The sequence below is a fragment of the Drosophila hydei genome, unplaced genomic scaffold (assembly GCF_003285905.1).
Source record: "Drosophila hydei strain 15085-1641.00,03,60 unplaced genomic scaffold, DhydRS2 tig00000001-arrow-pilon, whole genome shotgun sequence".
Taxonomy (NCBI): domain Eukaryota; kingdom Metazoa; phylum Arthropoda; class Insecta; order Diptera; family Drosophilidae; genus Drosophila; species Drosophila hydei.
This window is the reverse complement of record NW_022045643.1, coordinates 14,358,773-14,385,731: the sequence shown is the minus strand read 5'-3', so window position 1 is coordinate 14,385,731 and position 26,959 is coordinate 14,358,773. Positions and strand designations below refer to the sequence as shown.

Genomic DNA, 26,959 nt, shown 5'->3' with positions numbered 1-26,959 from the left:
TGCAAATATTTTTTCCATTCCATGTATAACTCCTTAGCACTGGTTTATTTATATTACAAATTTACTACTAACAAATATTTAATTGAATAAAAAATATAAATTAAAATATATATTTTATATATATATATATATGGAATAAAAAGGGCAGTTGCCCTTGACTTATTCCCTAATAGCCAGAATCTGTCGTCAAAATACTGAAGATTGCATGCAATTGGTGGATACGCGACACGAGGCAAGACTCTAAGATAGTTGTAGCCCCATTGTCACGTAGAACTCGTAGAATTTCGGATGCCCAAATGCTGAGGAGTTTATAGAATTAACCTTGTCATGGCATTCAAGCAGCCATAGCAGCGTTGCTATTGCCGTTGCCTGGCTCATCAAACCACTTGCAGCAGCTGCCCCCGCCCCTTTTGTCACCACTTGTCATGCTCCAAAACATCCTTTGAGCTGTCGCTGTGCATTTGTATGCGTTTTGCCTGATTTATGTGCAAGTGTGCCAATATACGTGTGTGCGTGTGTGTGTGTTTACGTCTCTGTCGTGTTGGCATTTGTCGTTACAAACTTAATTAATGTTATGCTGCCACCGCCACAGAGCTGCCCTTGTCCTCCAGGCTCTTGACTTTTGTCGAGCGCCGCAAAAACTGCAGCCGGTTGACACTGCGCCACTGTCAGTTTCAGCTGACGTTTGGTGTTTCTGTGCCCTGACTCGTTCCGGTCCGACGTTTTGCATGTGATTAGGCGAAGTCTGTGTTGGAGTTTCAGTTGAGTCCTGCCCTTTATGTGTGTGTGTGTGTGTGTGTGTGTGTGTGTCTGTGTGTGAGTGCTGCAAAAATGATGCTCAGCTTTTGGAAAATTGTGTGTTTCTGTTGACATTTGGCAAAATCGCATTGGCAGCATTATCCTTATTGGCATAATCAGCGTTTGGCTTTGAGTTTGTTTGTTCTAAGGTTTTGGCTGCTTATTTGCTTAGCCGGTGGCTCGATGATTAGCGATTCGTTCGTTCGCTCTAGCTCCATATTAAATTGTCTGCGAGCTGTGCCCTGTTTAAATTTGCACAAATACGTGCTGCATTTTTCTATTCATGGACCAGTCGAGAGCTTTCGCATTTGTGGTATAGTTGGTGGCGGGGCAAAAGGGATCCAGACAAATGCCGACTTTACTTTGTGCAACAGCCCGTGAACCGGGAGGGGCGCTGGGGACGCACAAATGCAATGTCTGAGCAGAAAGCCCACAAAAAATGAGCCCGAGCTGCAGGAACACTTTATTTGTTTATAGCGCAAATGGCGGCACAAAAAGTGCAACACTGCTGCCGGCTAAAAGGCAACGGAGGCAGCGACTGCAGCCAAAGAGCAAGAGCAAGAGCCTCCTGCCAGAATTCTTATGTGTAGCGCGCATTGTCAATATTCCTGTATAGAAAGGAGGCGTGCAAAGGTTTGCCAAGGCAGCCAACGCAGCCAACGCAGCTTATGTGATGTGATTTGTAAAGGTGTGTGTGTGTGCGTGTGTGCGTGTGCTTGTGTGTGAGTGAGAGTGTGCACATATGTAAGTAAGGTCTATTGTCTGTCTGTCATGTGTTCTGCTCGTGCAGTCGTAATCAGTTTGCCCTGCCGTAAATTGTGTGAAAAGTGAAAAGGATTTGTTGCGCTTTGTCCCGCCTAGGAGTAAACTGGCATGTGATAATGGCAAGAATCTTTTGTACATAGCATCATGTCATATCATACATAATTCTAAGAGCCGTGACAAGTTTCGTCGTCCTAATGAGATTCGGAACTCTCATAATATACAGATGAAAATTATTTACAACTGAATTTTTAATTGATTTAATGTATTCTCAGCTTTTTGTACATATGTAAGCAAGAAGTTAAACAACTTCTCAAAGACGATGGCTAAAGTGTGTCAGCTGAACTCTTATCGTGATGCGAATACAATAAGGATCGTGATTCAAAGTGTACAATATGAATATATAATATTAGGTAACAGTTAAGCAAATATACATCTGTAATACATACTATATATATTGTGCTATTCCTGATGTGAATCTCAGATATAAAACCAAGTCTTCAAACAAATATTTATCAGTAGAGAATGTTTCAATTACTATCAAATGTACTCGGCATTGCGAAAAGCTCTTGTTCAGCGCACTTCAAATTGAAACACACACTTTCCATACGCTCCCCTGCCACAGACACGATGTGCCCTTTCAGCATCTTCCCCTTCAACCACCCCACACCGGCGCAGAATCTGAGCAGCGGCCACATCGGCAACATAATTTAAATGCCAACTTTAAAATGTTTACCAAACGCTTCATCCTAGTTGTAACGTAAATTTACGGGCCAGCAGCTAAACAAACACGGAAACACACTTTCACACACACACACACGCATAGACTCTCTGCCAGCTGGGTGTGTTTGTATGCCTGTGGTTCGTCTGTGCTTTCTATTTGCGCTTAATCCATGGACAGCCGCGCTAAAAAGCATGCTATGCTTATTCTGCTTTATTTTTGTGCTTGCATCTCCAGGCGCGAATATCTATGCACCGAAAAAAAGATTCTGTTCGGGCGACTTGCTCATTACGGTGGCAATTTTTTCTGTTTTCGCGGTAGTTCGGAGCGCCTCATTATGTTGGATTTTAATTAAAATTAATTACATTAAGTGCAGCAGGCAAACATCAAGCAACACACGCCACGCCATTGAAGGCAAGCGGGAATCAGCAATTGGCAGTCGAGCAAGAGCAGGAATTATTCCAAATAGAAAGAGGCGTGGCAGCAGCTATGCAGCTAGATGCAGCCATTCGTAACCAACTCGAGAGCCTTAATGCACTTTAAGCGCTCAAATTTTTCACAAACGGCTCGAATTGGTGTCAAAAGGAGCGCAAACAGAAAGCAAATCAAAATATTTACTTCATTTATTTACATAGCAAATGTAATTTTTTTCACTGCCCACTTAAAATATAACTTTTAGCTAGTTAAAGCTTATACAAGAGAAGTAAAGAAAACAAAGCAATTAACTAGAATAAGGCCATTGAAACAAACTACTTCAAGCTAAACCTGCTATTCGGCTGCTGGTTCATCAGTTTAGTCCTGAATAGCTTTGTGCACGCTTGCACTGACGATAAAGCCACTGAACGGATTAGCAATCAGCACAGTCTTAAGCCTATTAGTATCGCAAGATCACCTTTCACTAAGTTATTTCGTTACTAAGTTATTTTGTTATCTGACCTCATTCCCTGCATGAATCTCAAGGAGATTAAAGGATCTTTTTTGCGTGACAATTTTTAGTCAAAGAGTAACATGGTGCTCTATGGAAATTCTAACAGTCGTCGCTGGAAACCAGTCGTGAAGGAAGTCTATCAAACATCCTTCTTCACGAGCTTATCTCGAGATAAGCAAATGCCTGCCTCAAATATTTTCTATTTCATTAGCTTTGCATCAAATTGTGAAACCAATCATACGAAATATAAATGCTTTAAATAGATTTATTTTTGTTGTTATTTTGAAATGTCTTTCAATTGTTCTTAACTTTTGAGCCCACTTGCCTGTGCCCGTAATAGATGAGCAAAACTTTTAAGCTTCAACTCGATGACAATAACATTTTAAATGCTGCAAATTGTTGAAGTGTTCAGCAGACCCTCAAAAGGCAGTGTATGGGATACTTTCAGCAGCATAATAAAATACAACAGTTCACAATATTTTCTCGTTTTTCCTATTTATTTATTTTATTTATTTTTTTCAAGTATTTTTCTGAGCAATTAAATGTTGCCAGTTGGACAAAAAGTTGAACACAGAAAAGTTTGAGAGCGCAAAGTTGAGGCGGAAATTGTACTAAAAATTGTCAAGCCAGAAATTGGGCAGCAAAAAAGCAAAAGCCACAATCGAAAGGCAACACTCTGCAAATAAACTCTACTACTGATACAACAATAAAAGCAGCAGCAGCAGCAACAACAACAACTGAAAACAAATTGAAACGAAGGAAAAGCATTTTGTAATACCAGCGTGGAAAATCATATATAAAACGCATGTAATCCACAATTGAGTGCTTAAGTTGATTTCCAAAGGGGGCGACGTCGATGTGTATGCTCCCTCCTCACACACACACTCACACAGAGACAGTTTATTTACATTTTGGCGCACGTTATGGCTGCTGCCACATAAAAATCACTGTCTCTATATTGAAAAGTCATCAATCATGAGTAAGCTGAGAAGTTAGCAGACCGCGAAATTTGTCAGCGTGGCAGAATTTGACGGGGAGCTTGGATAAATCGTGACATGAAACTTGCTAGAGCCTAAGTACTATATGCGTTTGCCCGCCTTACTTGACTCAATTTGGTAGGTCTTTGGCTTTAAGCAGCTTTAACTGCTTGTTGTGCGGAAGCACAGAACAAAACATAACGAACACAGCCAAAATGAATGGCTGAATAGATAGAAACACAAGTTGAAGTGCGGCCAGGGCCAAGAAATGCACAAAGCAAAGACGGGCAAAAAGTAGCCAAGCCAGGCAAAAGTTTACATAACATTAAACAAAGCGCACAATGGGCCCGACAGCGCTAGGTGTGAGTGCGGGAGTGAGTGTGAGTGGGCAGGGCTAGTCTTGGGCGCCCCTTTGATGAGTACGAATGGACAGTGGCAGGCTGCGAGGCAATAAAACACAAGTTAAGTGCAACCCAGAGGACCAAGGGACGTAGCAACCAGACACAGAATTTGTTTAGACTTTTTGCTGGCCAAAGTCAAACAAAACGAGTTGCGCATAATTGAAGCAAGGCACAAAGCAATGTGCCACCCCACGCCTACTCACTGGCTTTTGCAACTCTCCTCTTATGAGTGTGGCAAGTCGTGAAGTGGCCACTCGGAATGCCTCATTTTCTTTCCTTCTTGTTGCAGGTAAGTAAAATCTATGCCAAATAATCAGCCACAGCCGCAGAAACTAAATGAACTGAATTGTCGAGTTTCACTTTCTTGCTTTTCAGTCAGCACACACACACACACACAGACAGACACAGACCCCAAAAGTTTTGGTCCGTTATAAGAAATTATTTCATTAACAACTTCAATTGGTGGTCGTTAGGTATGTAAGTGAGTGCTCTGGGTGGCTCTACCCTGCTGCACTTTGCCATAGTTGTTCGCCAAGTTTTATTTCACTAAATGTTATAATCGTGTTAGTAACCAAAGTTGTGGATAAATGTTTACCAATGGGTGAGTAAGTGCTTTAGGATGAAGTACATGGTTCTAATTGTAAATGAAGTTTACCATTGTGGCAATTAAGAGGCGAGCACCAAGAGCTCCGAACGGTGAAACTTTTGTGGCAGAAAACGAAGTCCTGAAATTCAGCTGTGAGGTATTATCTCTCTGACCTAACGTTAAACACTTGAAAACCCCAATTTGCATATAAGCAAGAAGCACAAAAGTATGCCGCACACTCATCCACACACACACACACACGCACCCTCACACACACACACACAGGCAACTAATACAACTACTTAATTCCTCTTTATGGCCGCTCGGGCCATAAACTGCGCACTTAAAATGAAACATGCTTAAATGTGATTCAACATCGTCCATAAATAAATTATGAAAAACGCTTAACTACTTTCGACAGCTTATAAACGCCTACAAAATGGCCGTCCCGCAACTATTTCTGTGTGTGTGTGTGTGTGGGAGGGTGGGTGTGTGTATGGTGTTGATTTACAGTTGCACATTTCTTAAGCGTATCCCGTCGACGTTCCAACCTTCTGGGACTGCGGTAGCCGTAAAGCAATTCATTTCCCTTATGCATTTTGTAACAGGTAAAGGCAATGGCAACGGCAACGGCAACAGCAACAGCAACGGCGACGCTGACGATAAAAGCAGCACAGTGGCAGCAACCAGGTGGAAGCAGAGCTACTTGTGTACCTGCTAGACCGACCCGAATGGCCCGCCTGCCTGGCCACAAAATGGCGCAACGGAAGCGCTTTTCAATGAAATTTATGACGCATGGAAACATTAGACGATCGTTGACGTTTACAAGTCCGCCTCGCGTCGCGTTCTTTCCTTACGCTGCCTCAAAGTATGCTAATGTCTTGACACTCACAATTTATGGGCCCCGCAAAAGTTGTGTGTGCTGTCTGTTTTTTGGCGTATGTTCGCTAATTTTTTCTGCTTATTTAATCCTGGAAACGCCTCGAAAAAGAATTTCAATTAATTATAATTTATGCGACCTAAAGTTGTCTGGCTGCGTTCCGTAATCCCAAGATTAAGGCCACGACGTAGTTGGGTCAAAAACTTGTTTTCAAGAAGTTCAAAACTTCATGGATCAAACTTTCCCTTTCATTGACAAATTCAAGAATCAAGCATTTTCTTAGTTTTTTTTTTGTTATTATTATTAAGTGTGGAACCTGTACAAACATATTTAGTACCTTTACAACTCATGTTTGTATATGGAATTAGGGCCAAACCTCAGTCACATTATGAGAAATTAAAAGTCGATAGTTTACTGCATTCTCAACGTTTAGGCAAAGCCTTGCTGTTTAAGTCATCTTAGGAGTCTGGCAGGGATCAGACCTCTTGCAAGTAGGCTTCGGTGTCGTTTCAATATATCCATGAATCTGCTTGTATGTCTACCAATCTGCTCTCGTACAGTAGACAGCTTGAGGTCTCCATAGCACTCCATAGAGCCATATCGGTTGGAAGCACTGCACGTGGAGAGATCTTTTGCATCTCAGCGGCAAAGTTCGCTCCTAAAAGTCAAGTAGGTGAAGTATTTTGCATGATATATTAAATAAAGAAGCCAAATAAAGAAGAGCGTATTCGAAACCCCGTCTATGCTTGATCCACTTTTCCATGTGAGTGGTATATCTATAAGCTGTTCCGCATATGGCTGGTAGATCGCTTTAGTAATCACTGCGAGTATTTAATATGTCGCTTAACTCTTTGTGTGTCACACGTCGACTTTAAGGCTGGCAGCTGACGCCTCGACTCGCATGTGCAACGCCCAAAAGTATGCAATGCCCGTGTCGTTTGTTGCTCGTTAGTAATTTGGAGCCGAGCACAAAAAAAATACAAAATAAAAAAAAAAACAGAAAAAGTAAAAGAAATATGGGCTGCCCTTTTTCTGGCATATCTCTTGTGATTTTTGCTAACGCCGTCGCGCATGGAGCGCTTTGTTTCTGCTGCCGTTTACCAGCTGCCACGCCCCGTCAGCCCCGCGACGTTGGACTGTTGGAGAGCAGTCGCTGGTCGTGTAAGCAGCCAAGCAGCGGAAATGATTCGTCGTAATTTTCCTTTGTGTAATCAACTCCTTTGTAGGGAATATTTTGTATGTTCATATGGCTTGCCGACTACGCCGACGCTTTTGACTCCAACTCCAACTCCTGCTCCAACCTCAGCCCCTACTCCGCCGCCAAGTCTTGGCTCCGACTCCACTCCAACTTTCATGTGGCAGTGAGAGTTGAGTTAGCAGCTGCTGCCACGCCAACTTCAGCGTAGTCCTAGGCGTATGCAATGACTGTTTATCGTATATAGTTAAATTCCCCATAGTATACAAGTGTTGAAACTTTTACTCGCCGTTTATGCATCTCAAGTCTGTTCATATTTTAATTAAATTCTTTAAGCGGACAAATAATTATGTAAATTTGATAGGACAAGAAATATTCCTATTCATGAGAGTCAATCTCTCAATTTCCTATTCCACTTTAAGACGTTCGCACAACTTTCAGCACGCTGTCTTCAGGTGCCGCCAACCCCTGTCAAGGCGAAGGATATCGCAGATACCGCGGCCAGGTGTTTTTTGCCATCCGCGTCACGGCTGACTTATTACCGCGTTATCGCCGTCGTCTCTGCCTCAACATGATTATTATGAAGTTTGCCCGTCAACGAGCGCAAAATCCACTTAATTTCAAAGGCAGCCACTGAAACAGCTAAACGAGTCCCCCACTGTTTGTCTTCTCAGTTACCAGAGGCAAAGTTTCCCACCATCCATTGATCGTTATTCAATGTTTAAATTTTGATTGCTAATGGCGTGAATATTGCTAAGTCTATTCGATTGAGACTGCTCAGCTAGCAGATACACTGCATCGATAATGTTCGCATTGCAGTGCTTTGTTTCTTTGCTAATTAGTGTTTGGCTGTCGTAAACATAAGAACAAGTAAGAGTGAGTTAGTCTAGTCACCCGACTAGGAGATACTCTGATACTCCGACTTCAAGCATTCGGCTTATATCCGCACAAAGATCCATACACAATAACTTTATTTTGATAACTTAAGCATAATATATTAAGATATTCGAAAGAACAGCAGATAGATAGTCAGATAGATGGGCTAGACCATTTCAGCTATTAATTCTGATCAGAAATCCAAAGCCTTTATGGAGTCTGCCAAGCATTGTTTCACCTTAAACTAAGTCAGTATGCCCTAAGCTCCACATGTATTACATTGTGAATCTTTTGAGATAGGCCAACCCAATGGAAGGCCTATAAGCTATAGTACAGCAGTTTGTAATCTATGAAATGCCAAGGCAGTTAGATGCAAGTCTCAATTAAATCTAAGGCACTTATATAAATACTAGAACAGAATCTGCTTCTTCTTCTTCTTCATCTTCTATTAGCAGGCTACACATCTCAGCCTAACGAGTAATTAAACGCAACTGTAAATTCTATTAGCATATGCCTCTATCTCTTTTTAGCGTATATTGCTTTTACAAGGAACACCCATTATGCTACAAATTGAACACTGCGAAAAAGTTAGCAACAGGAGAAGCGGAAAAAATCAAAACCAGCTGCAGATTGCAGGGCAGCGTACGAACATCAAAGCGTTGTGCAAACATTTAAAGATCAAAAAGCCAAAGGCCCATTTGACCCGCTGGGCCAAATGGTTAAAAAGGACACATATTCATTTGCTACATGTGTATGTACACACACACACAGAGACACACATTCCAACAAGCCAACAGTTTTACACACACAGACAGGTGCCAGCGCCCGCTGCTGTTGCTGCTGCTGCTGCTGCTGCTGATAGACATAGGAGAGAAAAGAAGCCAGCAGAAAAATAACTGACCATTCACTAACACCCTCAGCCCCCACTCTGCCTTGGGTGGCTGCATTAATAAAAATTGTTCACCATATTGGTAAATCCATTATGAATATTACGGGAGAGTAAAAGGCAGCTCGGCAGCTCGGCAGCTCATAGCGATGAGCCCAAGCGTAGGCAGGCGCAGGCAGGCGGAGGCCGTGCGAGGCAGTTGGCGGGCCGGTTGTAAAAAGATTAAAATTGGAAATTGTGTTGCTGCAGTCGGATAGCAAATGGTGGCCCTCCTCTCGTTCGGTTCGACTGCAGTTGGTCGTCATAATTGTGTGCAAAAAGCAAAGCAAATGTTTACGTAATAAATTTACGTGATTGAAATATGTCGAGTTGGCAACAAAATGGCCACCGGCTGCCCCCTACACCCCCTTGAATACGCCCCTAGCTCGTGTCTGGCTAACAAATTGGCGCTCTGGGCTGGTCCAGACTTCGCAGCGACGCCCTACCGAGCACTGCTATCGACAGCCTTCTCGTCTTTTTGGACGTGGTGTAAATTTTTACACATATGCAGCGCGCTCAGTTTTTATTAGTTGCCAAACGCTTTGGCGTTTCAAATCTGTTGATGTTGCCAGCCCGCGTTATTGTTGCTTCTGTCGCCCGCCGATGCCGAAAAGCCGCAATTTGTGCAAAAATTATAAAACGAGACTTTAGGCAAACAAAAGCAACGCTCGAGTAAGTTTCATGCATTTCAATGAGTCTGTTGCTTGTATTGCGCGCAAGAGAGTTGCGTAACTGAAAGCTTGTCGGAAAGGCCTGCTTTGATGCAAATGGTTAAGAGTAGAGTTTGCTTAGCACAAGTACAGCAAAAATAGCTCCTACAACTCTTTTGATAAGACTTTTATTAATATCGGTCATACTACTATGAGACTTTTAAATACAAAGTAATCTTTAATTAAAATTTTTTAATTTAATTTCATGACCCAATATCTTTAAATATCAAGCAAGAGTGCTTTAGTCGATACTGTCCGGCTAGAAGATAGCCTAAAAACTGATAAAACAGAAGTCTATAGCTGAAAAGAAGCTAAGAAAAGGAAGCATAGTATTAATTTTTATCGATAGGGAAATGGGATAAGTAATCGAAAGAAAATCATAAGATTATTCTACGTATGGTATACACGAGTCTAGATTTAAGATTTCATGTGTCTAGCTTTTGTAGTTTACGATATAGCGGCATTACAGCATGGCTAGATCAACTTAGCTCGTCAGACTGTTTAAAATGTATATATTATCGAGTCTGCCTCGACTGCCTTTTACCTTCATTTTAACAAAAGCATTTAACTCTGATTAACTTTTTTTATTGAGTTCAGAGTATATCAAACAGCCTGTACCTATGCGTACTTACATAAAATTAGCACATTTACACATCATTTACACATCCTTACACATACATACACTTAAGCACATATAAGTGAAAATGTTAAAATAGCGTTCGACTAAAAAATAAATTTATTTTTTCGTACTCACATTTTCACAATAAATCATATTTTCTGTTAAATATATATAATATAAGAAAGAATATAAGCTCTTTCACTCATTGACTGTGTTTCCTACTAAATTTCCATTACAGCATTTGTCAAATTCACAGCTCAAAGTATCAATTTAAAGTTTTATGAGATATGCATAAAATACTAAATTTGAATACTCTCTGGAGATAACGTTTTATTGCTTTGAATCAATCGACATTAATCGATTTCATTGAAAGGTGAAAAATTGTCGATTATTTAAATTAAGCTTGATCTGTACGTCAAATGTCAAGGTTCGTCAATCGGTTGCGTGGACAAAAGGACAGATGGACAGGCAGACAGATGGAGAGACAAAGCTACTCAGGGCTTAATAGAACCGAATGTTCTTTCTGATCAAGAATATATATACTTTATGGGGTCAGACATACACATACATAATAGATTCCGTTAATATAAATATACGACTTTGTCTCACAAGGGAGTATTTATTGTAATGTCTCAATTTGAATATGTATAAATTAAACAATTGAATCGGTCATCCGAAGGGAAAGCTATCAGATTCTCTAAATTCTCTCCTACAGAGCACAAAAACATAATAATTTTATACGGCCCAAAGAACAAACTCTACTGAAAGAAAAAATATAGTATATAGTTATTATAGGAACCTAACCAATAAATGCAAACTATCCAGCCTTTACGGTATCCAGTCAATGCTTAAATACCGAAATCAAATTCTCGATTTTTTATCGATAAAATTATGATTCTATGGCTGACGAGATCGCCTCACCAGGACGAACAGTTAGACATGGCTAGATTGATTCAGATTGTCTTCCCGATCAAAAATATATATAAATTATTGGGTCTGCCGTGTCTTGTTCTGCTCGTTACATAAATTTTCAGAAAACCTGGATATATGTATATTATTTAAGCCGTATGCAATACTTCTAAGCTCCTGAAACCCATCTTACTTCCTTAACCCCAAACATAACTCTAATAAATATTTCAGTTGCAAAATCTGGGTCGACACGCCGTTAGCTGGCAGATTAGAAATTCGTTTGTGTTCTAAAAGTTCAGTAAGTTTGGAAATCAATTTGAGCGTTGAGTATCGCTTAACCCTGTCACGACTTTGGCAAAGTTGCCTCGCAATGCGCTAGTCGCATTTAGTTGGGGCTTGGCTTATATATGTATTCGCACCTTGTCAATGAATGACAACTATGAAAGAAAAATCTAACCACGCGCAATTTGTCTGCTGCATGTGGAAATTGATCCAGGCGACTCGTGCGACAGTGCTGAGAAGCTTCTCCCGACCAGCGGGACATGTCTAAAAAGTATTTACGGCATCGTCAGTCATTCAATTTATCGCATTTCTTGGCCCAGCGCAAACTGAGAAAACGTCAGTCGACTTTGCCGCTGACGTGGCTTTGGCTTTGGTCTCAGCCTGGCGACAAGTTCATACGTCTTATGACTTCCCGTTGACGGAAGTGTGTACGTCTGTGTGTGTATGTGTGGGTGGGCGTGCGTGTATGTTGGGGTCTTATGTCTGCTTGGGACGTGTAGCTTACAGCAAAATCACTTTTATAATTGGCACGCAGCCAGCCAAAAGAAGCTGCATGAGGGCAACAAAAAAATAAAGAAGTTAACAAAAAGAAGAAAAAAGAAACAAACAACTTTTTCGTGTGTGGGGTTTTCAGTTAAGTTATTGCCTGGGTGGTCGCGTCTCGACTCGTCTTTAGATCCTTAGCGATGTCTGCAGATACGATTTGTCAGATATGACATGATATTAGTTGAAATCATACGTCAGCATGGAATCGCCGCTTTAAAACTGCAATAAAACCTCGCGATGGCAAAGTCAATTAAAGTCATCAAAAGTGTCGCCAATAGTAAATTACACAGCCTGACCAGAGCAGCCGATACAGAACGAAAATTGAAACCCTAATTGAATTGGTAAATATTTAAATAAATATAACCGCAAATAATTAAAACAACAAAGCCAAACGAGGCAGCAACCAGTGGCAAATTTCAATGGACGACACGTCTAAATTAAAAGCTCCACAAATATGAATGCATGACAGCCATAAAAAGACAATAAGAAAAAATGTCCCTGGCCCAGGTAAATGTTCAGGTGAGCGGTAAGGGGCAGAGGGCGAAGGTGGCACTCGCAGCACATTTCGACCACAAAAGCAATTAAATTTCCAATTAAATTGCATTCAATGAACGTTACAAACGCTGCGCGATTTATTTAAATTGTTAATTAGGAAACGCAATTCCAATTGCAAAATTGACAAATTAAACAAATTTACTGATCACAAAGCTCCTGCACACAAATGTCAAATATTGATGGCCAAAGTATTTGATTTAACCTGAATATATTAAAACTTAGTGCGCATTTATTGCAATTTTTCAACTTGCAACTAGACCCAGCTGCACAAAGAGCCTTTAACGGTGCCCGCTGCAGCTGTAACTAGTCCCACAACAAGACTTCAGACAAATGAAGGAGGAGAACAGGATATAATTTTTCGTAAACGTTTTTATCGTGTTGTCATGTACGATTAATTGCGGCTCATTAAACTTTATATAGCTGCAGAAGCTTAAATGCTTTCCGTCCCAAGCTGCGCCGTTCTGTTTTTTGCTGCTAGTTAGGGTTCATACAGTTGCCCCATTTGGAAATATTTCTACTTTAACAATGTTTTTCCTGTAATTGATCAATGATTAAAATAGTTAAAATAGGATAAATTGGGATTTTAAGAGTTTTCAAGAGAAACTCTATAAACATTTAACCAATTGTTCGGAATTAAAGTGGTAAATGGATGGAGTAGAATGGATTTTGGTGTCAGGAATAAATAATTTATAATACAATAATGAAGTATAACTGCATAATAGTCGCTCGCAGTCAAACAAGAGCTAAACACACTTAATATTGTATAGGATGTTCCGCGTGTCTGAAGAAGTTAGCAGTGCGTGCCAAACATGGTAGTCCTAGCTGCCCGACTATCCACTATCGTTTTTCCCATTTCAAGAGTTTCTTTTATATACTTTTGAAATCTATCTGTACAATATAAGTTTTATTTTCGGTTTTTTACTTCCCATTATGGTGAACAATATATTGTCTTTTCTGGCTTTTTCAAAGACTCAATATTTCATATGTGTGATAGCAGATAACAGGTGGAAATGAGTTCAAAGCTCTTTTGTCGTCTTTAACAAAATACAGAGAGCTCTGAAAGTCATAAGTAAAGATTGGTAAGTTACGTAATCCGAACAAAAAGTCATGCCAATTGATTTAAAAAAATATATATTTCTAATTGGTATTAACATACAAATCGAGCTCGCCTTATTCCTCGTAAACTAGTTTTAGAGATATCTTAAAAATAGTAACTAGCATATAGGGTTATCGAATACATTATATACATACATTTTACCTAACGTATCTTTTTCTCTACTATATAATAAAATAGTTCATAGTCATAAGTACTTCGTTTGTGTTCTTTGCAGCTTTTTATCGCAGACTTAAATTTAAAAAAAAAATAATACTTATTTATGAATGTTATAATGCGGTTCTAAAACATGTAGTAGTTTTTCTGATCTAGAAAAAAATACGACTGACACTATTTTTCGTACTTATAATTTAAAAACACTTTTTAATCTTATCACAAGCTTGTTCCGAATCGGGGTTGTGACTTGACTTAGCTCTTTTTAAATCCTCATCAAAATAGGTCGTTGCGTGTTTATTTTTAGTTTTTTTAGTTTTCACTTGTTTCAAAATAAATTTTTAAGTAAATCACTTTTTTACAGTGTTTTATTATGTGCAGCCTTTAAATACACATCCATTGAAATCCATTGAATGCGGTTGCAATGTTTTTTAATTTTGGAAACATCTTCTGGTTTGTCATATGAAAATATAAATATAAAAATATAATTTCATAATAAATAATATTTGTAATAATAATAATTATGTTTGTCTGAGGTAAATAGAGGTAAATATTATTAAATTTTGCATTACAAATTGAAGATCGGTTAACGATAGAATCTCCTGGAGTTTCTTAAAAGACGCAAAATGGTCTCAGCTTTCTGGTGTTTATAACTTGCTTCATTATTAATAAATAGTAATCGGCCAACATATAACGTACATAAACTTACATAACATGTACAACATTTATTTATAATTGCTATTAGGCAACGGTAAAAAAATAGCAGTTTAGTCGTAGAATTCGAGCCTACGATATAATGAAAGGGATTTGATCTAAAAAATGTGTTTGTATTTTGTACTAAAAAAGAGAAAAATATAAAACTAAATACTGCCTTTAAATTAAAATATCAACTTACGAGCTCTCAGATTATTGTGTAGATTGTTAACACTCGGATGTATACCCTATTCATGCACTCTATTCTAAATATGGATATGTGCCTTATGGAATAAAATATGAGCAAATTGAAATCGACTTCACATCATAGAAGTCACCATGTTACGCTCTTTATAGTAGATTGAAAATCTTTTTAATTTGTATATTTGACTCATGTGCGATTACAAAATGAGCTTGCCCTTCAAGTGATTTAATGGCTGCAGGGTATTAAAACAAAGTATCCTTTCAACGGCACAGAATGTCCATGCGAATGGTAATTGTTGGGCCTCTGCTGGTGTTATTTATTTGCGAGGATGCCTATGTTGCCTATGTTGGCAATGTTGCGACAATTCCAAATCGAAAAAAGCAAATTCATTTTCGTTGCAGTTTTGTTGCTTTAATTTTTTGAAATGTTTTTCAAATCAAATATCGACAACTGCGGCCAGACTGAGGAGCGAAGCGACATGGCTTGATTGCCTTTGACTGCATATTTATTTGTATGGGCGAGCGGGTTTTTTTTTTTCAATCTTTTTGTTGTTGGCTCTTGTTGTTGGGTTTTTGTGTTGTTGCATGTTGTGGGATTTTTCATTTTGTGCAGTATTGAGCTGTTCGTATTTTTACGCTTTTTGTCAACATTTTGTTGTGCTGGACTTGTTTGCTTTATAAACTGGACTCTCGTCTCTCTGCGAGCCGTTGCTTTTTAATGCAATGTTTTGATTATGTACTCAGGCAGTGCTGCCAGAGCTTCTTTGTTGCATTTGGCCATGGCGCATTGTCTTTACAGACTCGATTAATGCCAGCATATCGAACAGAGCAGCACTTCGCATTGCCTGAATTAGTTAAGTTTTTCATTCAATAAATTTTGAGAGCGGAGCTTTAATCAACGACCGACTGCAGGCTCATCAATTGGCTTCATGAATCAGCAAAGCTTGCGGCAATTGAAAGTGCATGTCACTTAGTGCGAATCGAACCTGAGCACACTTGAGCCGTTTGCCCATTCATACAGTTCACTTCATCCGGCAACGATTTGGGCGGATCAATGCAAAAATCACTTACTGCAAACTAGTTGCAGTCAGCTACTGAATTTTGCTGATATTGACATTTTGCCTTACAGCAGCTCAGATTGTACATCTGCTGACATTTCAATTGTAGGCCAAAAGCGATGCTGTCAACTGTTAATTGAAACTGAAGTGTCAAGAGGCATACAGCAAATCAATAATAGCACAAGAGAGCTACTCGAGACGCGAAACGGGCTCTATTTAAAGTATTTGAAGACTATTGAATATGACCTATGACTGATATCTTCAGCTTACTGTACAGATTAGATTAAAATAATTTAACTAAAAATACTGTAACTAAACTATTTTAGCAAACTTACAACTTTTCGATTCAACTAAGGTTTTCAAACATTCAAAAATAACAAAGAATTATAAAAACTGAAATGAGTAGATATTAAAATGATGCAATAAGATCAGCAGATTCTAAAATAATATACCTATATGTTGATTTAAAATAGCCCATATAATATATAGTATATATTATAGTTTTAATGCTGATAGAAATACTTACCATTAGCGCAACCTTTATGCAATATATGATGCGAAACTAATTGTAAATAAACAAATCTTCACTTTTTCAAACACTTTCCGACATAGCTAGCTTTCGCGATATTAAGTAGACTCGTCATTTACACTTCCGCTTAGGTAATAAATACACTTATAACTTCAAACACTATGAACCTAAATCAAAATTCCATTAGTTTCTAGCATTGAGTATTGATATGAAAATGTTTGTAGATGTTTGCAAGACGCTTGAATACGAATCTACAGATTTGCTTGGAACGGGAAATGTAGATGGTTCTATTAGGCTAAGATGTACAGTTCAAATATCATTCAAGTATTTCGCACTGCCACTGTTCGCATGTTTCACAACCATAATTAGTTAAGCGAGCGATTCAAAAAATCCAACTTTATTTGAAGAAATGGTTCAAGAACTGGTTAGATTCTTTCTAAAATTAATTTGCTTGACATACAAATGATATGATATCTTATAGAAATATTTATATATACATGGGCATATGCATATATATGTGTATCATATAGGTATTTATTTAAATATTAGTATGCACTAGTTAAACTAATGTATGTATTATTATCTTATTTGTCTCAGTTTAAGTTTTTTTTAGGTGTACGCTGTTTTTCCAAAGATTCTTTAGCCAGTCTCGTATGCTCGACAAATGTACTTTCTTCTCAAAAATGATGGGTTTCCTAAAAACTTTTCGTACCAAAAACGGATGGGCAAGGATATGCAATAGTTTTTTCTCTAATTTAGGTTTACATGAGCTGCAGGTTCTGGTATAGAAATGTGCTGCTTGTCCCAGGTCAGTTACTGTCTCAAAGACCTTGGCTTAGGTCAGTTCTCAGTTCAGTTGGAGGCGCTAATTTACGTTTCGACGTGGTCGCCAGGCAATTGCACAATCTCGCGTTAAAGTTCTTCACTACACGAACACACACTCACATGTTAAGGGCAGAAGCACAAAGAAAGACAGAGTAATGTTTGCTCAGACGCCGGTTCTTTGTCGTCAGCAACCTTTCGTAACCGTATTTCGCGCAAAACTGATCCTTAACGCATTCCGAAAAAATCTGCTGCTTTGGCATCGCATGTGGCGAATGTGCAACGAGCACGAAACCTACCAAATGCACGAGGACACGAGGCGACACGGCCGACAGGATGACGAAAAGGAAATGTCGGCACACGACGCGCCACAACGAACCGGCAAATGGACGACGGCGAAGTCGTAGGGGCCGCCAGATAACGGCTTTTGTTACCAACAACACCACATGCTTGTTCTTACTGTTTTTTGCCCAAGTCCAAATCTCGGCAAATACCGACGCTCTAACGACGATTGCAACCATCCGACGTGGCCTGGACCAATAATGAAGATGTGTTGCATTCGCACAACGTGCAACATGTATCAACTGAAGGCAGCTCTATCAAATGAAATTCAATACTCAATCGCGACTCTAACTTAACTTAAACTTTAATAGCGATTTTTTAAATTTATTTTATTTAATTTTTTATTATTCGATATCTGCCTTGAAGATTTTTGATGTGGCTTGTCTCACTGACTTACAGGCTCAATGAAGAGCCAAGTTCGAACATGTTGCCTGGCTGAATTCGCCGCAAGTTAAGCTCTCCTCCACAACACAAGTAACGGCAACAAGTGCAAACATCCCCAAAGCCAATTCTACACGCTCCCAGTAACCTATCAGCATATCGCTTAAAAGCTTTGTTTTTGCCGCACACTATACACTGAAATATATTTCTATCAAAAGAAAATACAAAAATAATTATTTCCGTAATAATTAATGTAAACACGATTATGAATTATCATAAGCGTAACATATTGCAGGGCTAGCTGTGGCATAAGGGCTCTGGACTCACTTAATCATACATATTTTTATGAAGTTCCAATAGTTTCCCGCAGTGTATAAAAGCTGTTGAGTGCAAGTGTTATGCGCCGAATTGAGATTTGGTTTGTGTAGACTTTCCAAAGTATCTCTTAAACAGTTAATATTTAGAGAGAGCGAGACAGCAAAATCTAAGAGAACATTTAGGGGTTGAAACATCGGCATGAAAATAAAGACATAATCGAATTTCGAATAATAATATAAGGAAAAATAATAAAGAAAATTAAAAATATAATAAAAGCACAAATATATTATTGTAATCCGAAAACTCACTGTAACAGCATGGAAATTAGTCTATCTATCAGCCCTTTATTAGATTGGTAAGATAGGTTAATAGATGCTGCTTAAATCAGAACTACACAAGCAATAGTCCAATAGCATTCCAATGCAATTAGTATCGAAATACATACAAGTGTAAAAATATAAACAAAACCACCACCACTTAAGCTGCGAAGGATTCCCCAACAGTTTTTCACCTCGCGCTTAACTTTAATCGCTCAGAGAAACACACACATTCGTACACGTACATATAGATATATATGCATATATACATAGGGAGAGAGACAATCGGCCAGCCAGCCAGACAGCGTAAAAAGGGATAAATAAACTGTGGTATAATGCAGAGCAGCTCTTACTATTTGCTGAGCAAGTCCCTAAGGCTCTCTCGCTCTCTCTCTTTCTCCCGCCGCATGCGCACTGGAAGTTGCCCTTAAGCCGAGCTCGACCAATCAGCTGCATTGCTGCAAGCTTTATGAGCACGATTCGTGCAGACCAATCAGAGCTTTGTGTATTTCCAGACAGCCGAGAAGCATGCTGCACTGTTGCCCCTACAAATGCACTGGGCCTGTGTTGGAGGCACTCAGCCACCCCGAAGAGCGCGCAGTCGCAGCGTTAAGCTGCTGCAACTGTTTGCCTCGATGGGCGCCGCCCAAGTGTCAATTACAATAGCAACAACCTGCATTCGTTGCATATCTGTAGGCTCAATTACATGCACACACACACATGTTTGCTCAGTGGCATTCACATTGCTCTGGCTCTGGCTCTGGTTCTGGCTCTGGCTCCGGTGGCTAGGTGACAAATTTTCATGCCAACGCCTGTAAATATGTACTAATTTTTAGCTACAAGCCCTTTTCGCATTGCCAAACGAGGGTAATTGAGGTCGACTCGGCATAGTCGTCCTTTTGCTGTCTCCTTTTTGCTGTGTTGATTTTTCGCATTGCATATTTCTAGGCTCTGATTACGAGCCTCCTGCAGCTTGGGCATTATTATGACGTCTTCTTTGGCGCGCACGAGTGCCTTGCTACCCCTGCTTTCATCTTCTTCTGCTTCCTCCTCATCCGCATCTTCTTCTTGTTTATTTTGGGTCATCATGTTTACCAGCAAAATATTTTTACCAGCGCCACATAGCCAAGTGTGAAAACATTTTCCATGGTTGCACTTCTGATTGCCGTTCGAAATTGGAGTGCCGCAAAAAGTGATAAAGCAAAGACCAAAAAATAGTGCAATCTATAGAAGAGTCTGTTTCCCTGCCAGTCTGTCAGTCAAAAATGTGGTCAAAGTTGCTGACGACGCATTTTTATTTTTGAATCATGGGGGCAATCAGTGAATGCCAAACGCTTAAGAATTCAATTGCTGCCTCAATACTCATTTCAGAAATCTATATGCCACTAGTCAAAACACTAAATTGAGCTTAACTGGCACTTACAATATTTTTAATTAAATTGTAGTAGTTTCATATGATATGCTCTTGCTCTTCACATATATGATTTAATGCATCCTTCCAGATTAAATTTCTGAAGAGCTGCAGTCGACAATATGGTAGAAGGTGACAAAGTTTTTATATTTTCCAAGCTAACTATTTTCTAAACTAAGACTTCAATATTTATATGCTATGTTTCTGTAAAATACTATATATTTAGTTGACCTTAGGTGCCTAGCTAGCCGCGTAACATTTTTATTATAGCATTTCGTATTACGTCATAGAAATTATTATTATGTGCACTCAAACCAATATATTAAGGTTTGCTATCAGAGCAAGAGCTTGCAGCTTTAACTCATGACGCTGTTAGGCAACCCACATAGCTTCAACTTGAACTAAGGTCATATAAAATACAGCCTAAAATTGGAGATGATGGTCACGGATTATGTCGGAGGCTGAAAGCTGCAAGCGCTGTGCCTATTTGCACAGCACAAAAGGGGCCGAGCACGTAAATGCATGTGCAAATAGATATGAAGGAGCAATGCACACCTTTACACTAGCACGCACACACACACACATTGCTGTGAGGACCTGGTGGAATGAGAGCTGCATAGTCGAAAGGGAATTGAGTTAGGAGCTAAGAGCTTTAAATCAAAAGTCAGCCAGGCAGTCAGCTAGCCAACCAGGCAGGCAGACAGGCAGCCAGGCAAACAGGCAGACAGGCAGGCAGTCAGCCAGGCCTATGTAAATAAATGCAATATGCAGGCGCAGAGTGAAAGCAAAGCAAAGCTAAGCCAAAGCAAAAATACCAAGCAGGACACTTTTTTTGGTCACTGGGAGACAACAGAACGTTCGGCCTGGCAACTACAATTGAAAATAGCGCCTTAGTTTTACTCTGTCGATTCTGATTAAGGCCAGAGGTCGTCGTGTCTGTCTGCCCGTCTGAGCGGCAGACCGTCTGTCTGACCAACAGACAACCGCAACCGCAGATGAAAAAAATCCTAAAAAAATACGTCGGTGGGAACCGTGCACTGTTGCAATGTTACGAAGTAAGCAGAATTACGTGCATTTGTTCTCTGCAGTGCGGTTCGTGCACATAAATACGAGATGCGGCTTCGCCGTACTACGCCAAGTAAACAAAGTCACGTTGACTGCATTTCGGATGAGCCATTCCAGCCCTACACTGACTGACTGACTGACTGACTGGCTGACTGACTGACTGTCTCTCTGTTTTCTGCTCTCTCTGTGCACCCCTTGAGCAAATAAACACTGCAGCCTACCAAGCGCGTTTTGCTGTGATGCTTGCGATTAGGCTTTAATGTCTAAAGCAATTTCATTGGCATAGGGACTTATTACAGCTAATCAAACTAATGCACAATAATTGTAATGAGATGTTAATGAAAACAAATCAATTTAATTTATATGAAGTGCTGCCATTTTATTTATTTCATAAAATCTAATGCGAAATATTTAGAGTTTCTCCTTGCTGTATATCTATCGCATCTTCATTATCAATTCGTAAAACAAAATTATAAAATTCATTGAATATATGGAGAATAAAGAATAAATAATGATCATGATAATTGCATGTCTTTACTTTCAAATTACTTAATTACTTAATTATTACACACTGGCATATATATATGTATTCAATAATATAATATAATAATGAATAAAGTCGTCAAAAATCGAATGAGGTAATTATTTATTTTTTTTGTTCATTTTTTTCTGATTACTGTGCTGTTTAAGTATGATTGATGCTATTTTTCGGCTTGAATGAATTTTGAGTGAGCTGTGTTTTAGTTAAATTTATTTCAAATTTTAACCAAATTTATCTCGAATACAGCTCATTTATCCTTCGATATTCAAACACCAAATTGTTGAAACCCATAAAATAATCGATTTTTTTATATTCATTACTGCTCTTAAAATTGTTAAATATGGAGACATTAGACAAATTCTCTAGACGGAGAAAAAAAGGCTCCTCAATATTCTTTGAAACGAAGATCGATAAGTCAGAAATACAAAAAGTGGGTAATTTATACACTAGTAATAATAATACAGCTTTACTCGACTTTAGCTCTACCTCTTACGACTTTTACAACCAGAACTCCCAAAAGTATATCAATTCCTAATCAAGTTTGTTTTGAAATAGTCGATAACTTTTCTAATTTTACGTTATCGAACTATAGATATTAAATAATATCTCGTCCGTCATTGGTACCACAGACTCAAAATTTGGCATTTGGTATAATATATATATTTTATACAATATTGATTTCTTATCATGGATACATGCTCTAAATCTTAAACAAACAAACAACAGATTATGACATCATGGAGATGGTGGAAGTGGTCTGTGTTTTATGCAGATTCAGCTTCCTTATTCATATAGAAATTTTCTTAATATTTTTTAGTTGAAAATTATTTCAATCTTATATAAAAAAAACAATATTGTTTACTTTTAAAACACTGAGATTGGTAGTGGCTGCAGTAGGGGTATATCCGAGTCGGGCACTCCCGATTACTTTCCCACTTGGTTTTACTGGTTGTTAAATGTAAAATATTTTAATAACTACAATTATTCCCGCAGCCTGGCCAAGCCAATTGGCCCACACGCAATTTTAAGTAGACCCATTTTTGTATCAAAATTATTTTGGAACAGAGCGGAAGCCTACAATATGTATTCTTTGACAATATTTATATTTGTCTTCAGCTTTGTCCCGTACGCAAGCCTGGTAAGCAAAAGGACGCAATCAGTTTGACTTGAATAATTATTATCTAAGTTATTTTTTTTTTGTTTGTTAATTCTCAGAAGATACCATTTTTAGTCCTGAAATCTCCTATATGTGACGACTTTAATCCGATTTACTTGCGAAACTTATCTGTGAGGCTTTACGGTAATAAGTTAGACGTTGATGTGGATTTGGTCAGAGCAATTCAATCAGGAGTACGCCTACAAATGGATTTCTCTACACGCAGGCTACAGTCAACGAGCTTCACACATTTTTATCAATACTCCTTGGATATATGCAGCATGTTGTCTACGGGGAAAAACAATATTTTCAAAAGGTGGTTTTCCACATTTTTTGCTTATGGAAACTTCCAAAGATCTTGCCCAGTTCCACCCAAGTATTACTACATGAGAAACTACAAGATTTACGAGCTCGATCTACCACCATTCCTGACCGCTGGCATTTTCCGCTTAGAACTTAAAATGATTCAAGGCAATGGTAAAAGTAAGACTAAAGATTTTGTTTTTCATTGTGAGGTGGAAGTGGAAATTAAATAAAGAAGTTACTCGAGACCGTTTAACGTTTCCACAAACGGACGAAGAATAAATGGATGTTAGCAATATTGAAAACTGCGGAAAGCCGACTTCAACCATTGGCTGACTTCAACCATTATGTAACAATGTTTTTAATTGTCGTCTAGATAATCAATGAGTTTTTGAATTTCAATAAACTATCAAGAAGGTCATTAGAAATCGGTTATGGAGAGTGAATTTCATTTTAATCAGTTTTTATTTTTAAAAAATCATGTTAAATTGAGCACTAAATCTACTATCAAAAATTATTTTTATATTTATTTTACTAGTCAGTTAAGTCATGCTAGATATAAATATAGATATTGAAAATCCAAATTGGTTTCAAACACAAAAAGTTTCAACTAATTCTTACTTAACAGACGTAATGCTTGAGACACTGATTCCGGATCGTAACTTCCCGACCAAAATATTTATTTTTCAAAAGATTCCCATAAGGCTGAGCTAGACTCAATGTTAAAACCGAAAGCCCATATTGTCATTCCATTCTATTTTGGCTCATTTATATTTATTGTTTATTGCTTTATTAGCATTATACAATTATTTCCGTAGAATGGCCTAAAATTGCCGTGCGCACTATTATGGCGTGCGAAACTTCATTGATGAAGCTTTGAAATCCATTTTCTGTATTCAAAGTATCTTTCAGCAGAGAGGAAGTCTGAAAAATGAATTCTTGGAAAACGTTTATAGTCTTCTTGGTCTTCATTCAATACGCAAATATGGTAATTATACACATAAAAGTCTGCCTTTATCTTTTCATATGTAAGTTTCCAACTTGTTTATAGAAATCATCATTTACTATTTTAAAAGCTCCCAACTGTGAAAAATACAATCGGAATTAAATTGGCAACTTATCTGTGATATTTAAAAATAATAAGCTGAGCATTGACATGGATTTAGTTAAAGCATTGCTCCCGGGATTCCGCTTGAATATGGATTTCTTCATTCGCAAGTCAGAATCAGACAGCTTTTCAAATTTCTATCAATACTCCATGGACGTATGCCGTATATTGGCAATGCGGAAAAACAACATTTTCAAAAAGTGGTTTTCGAAGTTTTATCAATATGGAAACTTCCAAAGATTTTGCCCAGTGCCGCCAAATAACTATTATATAAAAGACTTTAAGGTTATTGAGCTCGATGTTCCAACCTTCCTGTTCACTGGCTATTACCGCTTAAATCTGCATGCCATTCAAATTTATAGTCAGAGTCATGTTAAAGATTTCATAATTGCCTGTCAGGTAGAGGTCGTAATTAAATAAAAATAATTAAGAACGTTTCAGTAGTGGGCAATCGACTGGTAACAATTGTTCGCTAACCAAAAACATAAAACAAATTTATTGAATGTCTTGATTCTGTCAAATTTGTCTTTCTTATTATATATACGATTCATATATTTGTATATATAAATATACATATATATAAGCGAGTACCATATTCACGAGGCCAAATCCTTGCCGATCATGTTCATGACGGATGGCCGGACGCACTGACTCTTCAATGAATGAACGATTGTCAACATTTTGTTAAATTAATTCGCCCAACTATTTGGTTGTCGTTAAACCTATGATTATTTGTCAATTAAAAATAGCTTAGTAGAAATGATTGTAGTCAGTTGTCAGAGCGGCATTTCCCAGTTATTCGTATATTGGCATCGTAATGAAAGTGTTCATACAATGTATAAGCATAATTATTTTAACTTGCAGTTGCAATGTGCAAGATGTTTTGGGCGTAAGTTCTTCTTAATTCTAAAGTCATTCTTATGTGTAAGATGTTAATTACAGTCCAACGTTATTTTCCAATCTGGCGAATGCAAGTACAATCCCGAGATCTTCCATAACTTCACCATACGCGTTGTCAACAACACGGTCAACCTGGAAATGATCACCAAAAGGACCTTTGATCGCGGCTTCAAAGCTCACGTCGACTTCTCCATCAGCTTGAGCAAAACGAATCGCTATCAACGCGTTTTCGCTCACACCGTGGACGTTTGCTCAGTTACTAGAGCACTAAAGAAAAACATTTTTAAGGCCTGGTTCCAGAGCATGCTGGATCATAGCAACTTCATGTACAATTGCCCAGTAGTCGCGGGTCATTATTTTCTGCGAAACTGGAAGGTGGACTCCCAGCTGGTGCCCCAGTATTTATATGCCGGCAACTATCGCGTCATTGCCCATTTTTTCTATGGCAAACTCAAGTCAAAGAACGAAGAAACGGCTTTAGACGTCATTGTTTTTGCAACCCTAAAAACCAATTAGCTGATATTCATTTCTATAATAAGTCAAAAAGCATATAAAAGTGGTCAGACAATATGAAGGATCGTTTTACTGTCTTTAAGCAAGCAACAACACCGACTTGTGATTTTAAGAGGAAGAGCTTTAAGAAAGTAAAATTGAAGTAAGCGAAATGACTTTAAGATGGTTACGAGCTAAGCATTAGTTGGACCAAAGGTCACGACTAAAACTGTTTCATTTCTGAATAAGGAACAGCGCTTTTTCTAGTCTGATCTATTAAGAGAAACTTCCGAGCTTGTGCGAATTTCTTAACCAATCAATCTATGGTCTATCTATGCTTTAGCAGTATAAATCATAAAAACTGAATATTTTTCCCCTATAAGAAAAATATATAGACAAAGATCTAGCACATTTGGGGGCTCCCTTAATTTCGATCAATAATTGGAAAATGAAAAAAAAACATAGATTTTAAGGTTCAAGCCACAAGCATTTGTAATGAACTATGTATTCGTATATATAATATTCAATGGACATATATAAAGATTATCAGCAAAGTGAGGATTACATTTTCGATGCATTCATGCATGATCATAATGAAGCAATAGTGAGAGTTGAGTATATCATTCGGGTAAAGAGATAAAAATCAAATTCATAATTATTCAATACATTACGTCCGAGCCTAATTGATTTTTGGAATACTTAAATATATGTATGCTATACTCAACTACATTTATAATTACTAGCAATTCGTCGAGGTACGTGTCGAAATGATTTCTTTACGCATTTATTACTGCACAACTATTTTGATAATTGGATTCATACTATGTATAAATGTGTTTCCCAGTCGAGCGGTAAGTCGCATGTATCCTTCTGCCTTTACTGTATCTGAAGTCTGTCTTTCTCTGTAGGAGCGCCGCGTTGAGTTTCTGTCCAGCAACTCCTCTTTCAATCCGAAATATTATAAGAGCTTTTCGCTTTCTGTTTCGAAAAGGACACTGAATATGAATATGGAGTTGCTGTTGCCGATTCAACGCGGCTTCAGGGCTCACTTCGACTACCAATTGCGACTGGCCAATGCCAAGACTTATCAAACTCTGTTTAGCCACAATATCGATGTGTGTGCCACAGTGAGCAATGTCAAAGGCGGACTGTTTAAGAGCTGGTTCAAGAGCATGACAGAGAAGAGCAACTTCATGCTCAACTGCCCCGTAGTACCTGGCACCTACTATCTGCATGATTGGGAAATGGGCTCCAGCTTGACACATCAGTTTCTGCATCCCGGCGAGTACCGTGGCAGAGTCAATTTCTTCTATGGAAAGTACATGACCAAATCTGAAATTCGAGTGCTCTCTTTTACCATTGATTCCATTTTGTGTAACTGA

The 26,959-nt window shown here is 38.5% G+C and overlaps 2 protein-coding genes across 2 annotated transcripts in view; one reads left to right on the top strand and one right to left on the bottom strand.

Moving 5' to 3' along the window:
- The window catches only part of LOC111597556 (probable serine/threonine-protein kinase dyrk1), a 58,820-nt gene extending 42,330 nt beyond the window's left edge, over positions 1-16,490 (bottom strand). Inside the window, exon 1 of the mRNA XM_030225955.1 lies at positions 16,419-16,490. The gene's annotated coding sequence lies outside the window, so the exon portion shown is untranslated. The remainder of the gene's footprint in view (positions 1-16,418) is intronic.
- Positions 16,491-24,976: 8,486 nt separating this feature from the next.
- LOC111597557 lies at positions 24,977-26,959 on the top strand. The gene is made up of 3 exons (XM_023312354.2): positions 24,977-25,074; positions 25,128-25,568; positions 26,486-26,959. The coding sequence occupies exons 1-3, from the start codon at positions 25,003-25,005 to the stop codon at positions 26,957-26,959; spliced, it is 987 nt and encodes a 328-aa protein (XP_023168122.2). The 5' UTR covers positions 24,977-25,002.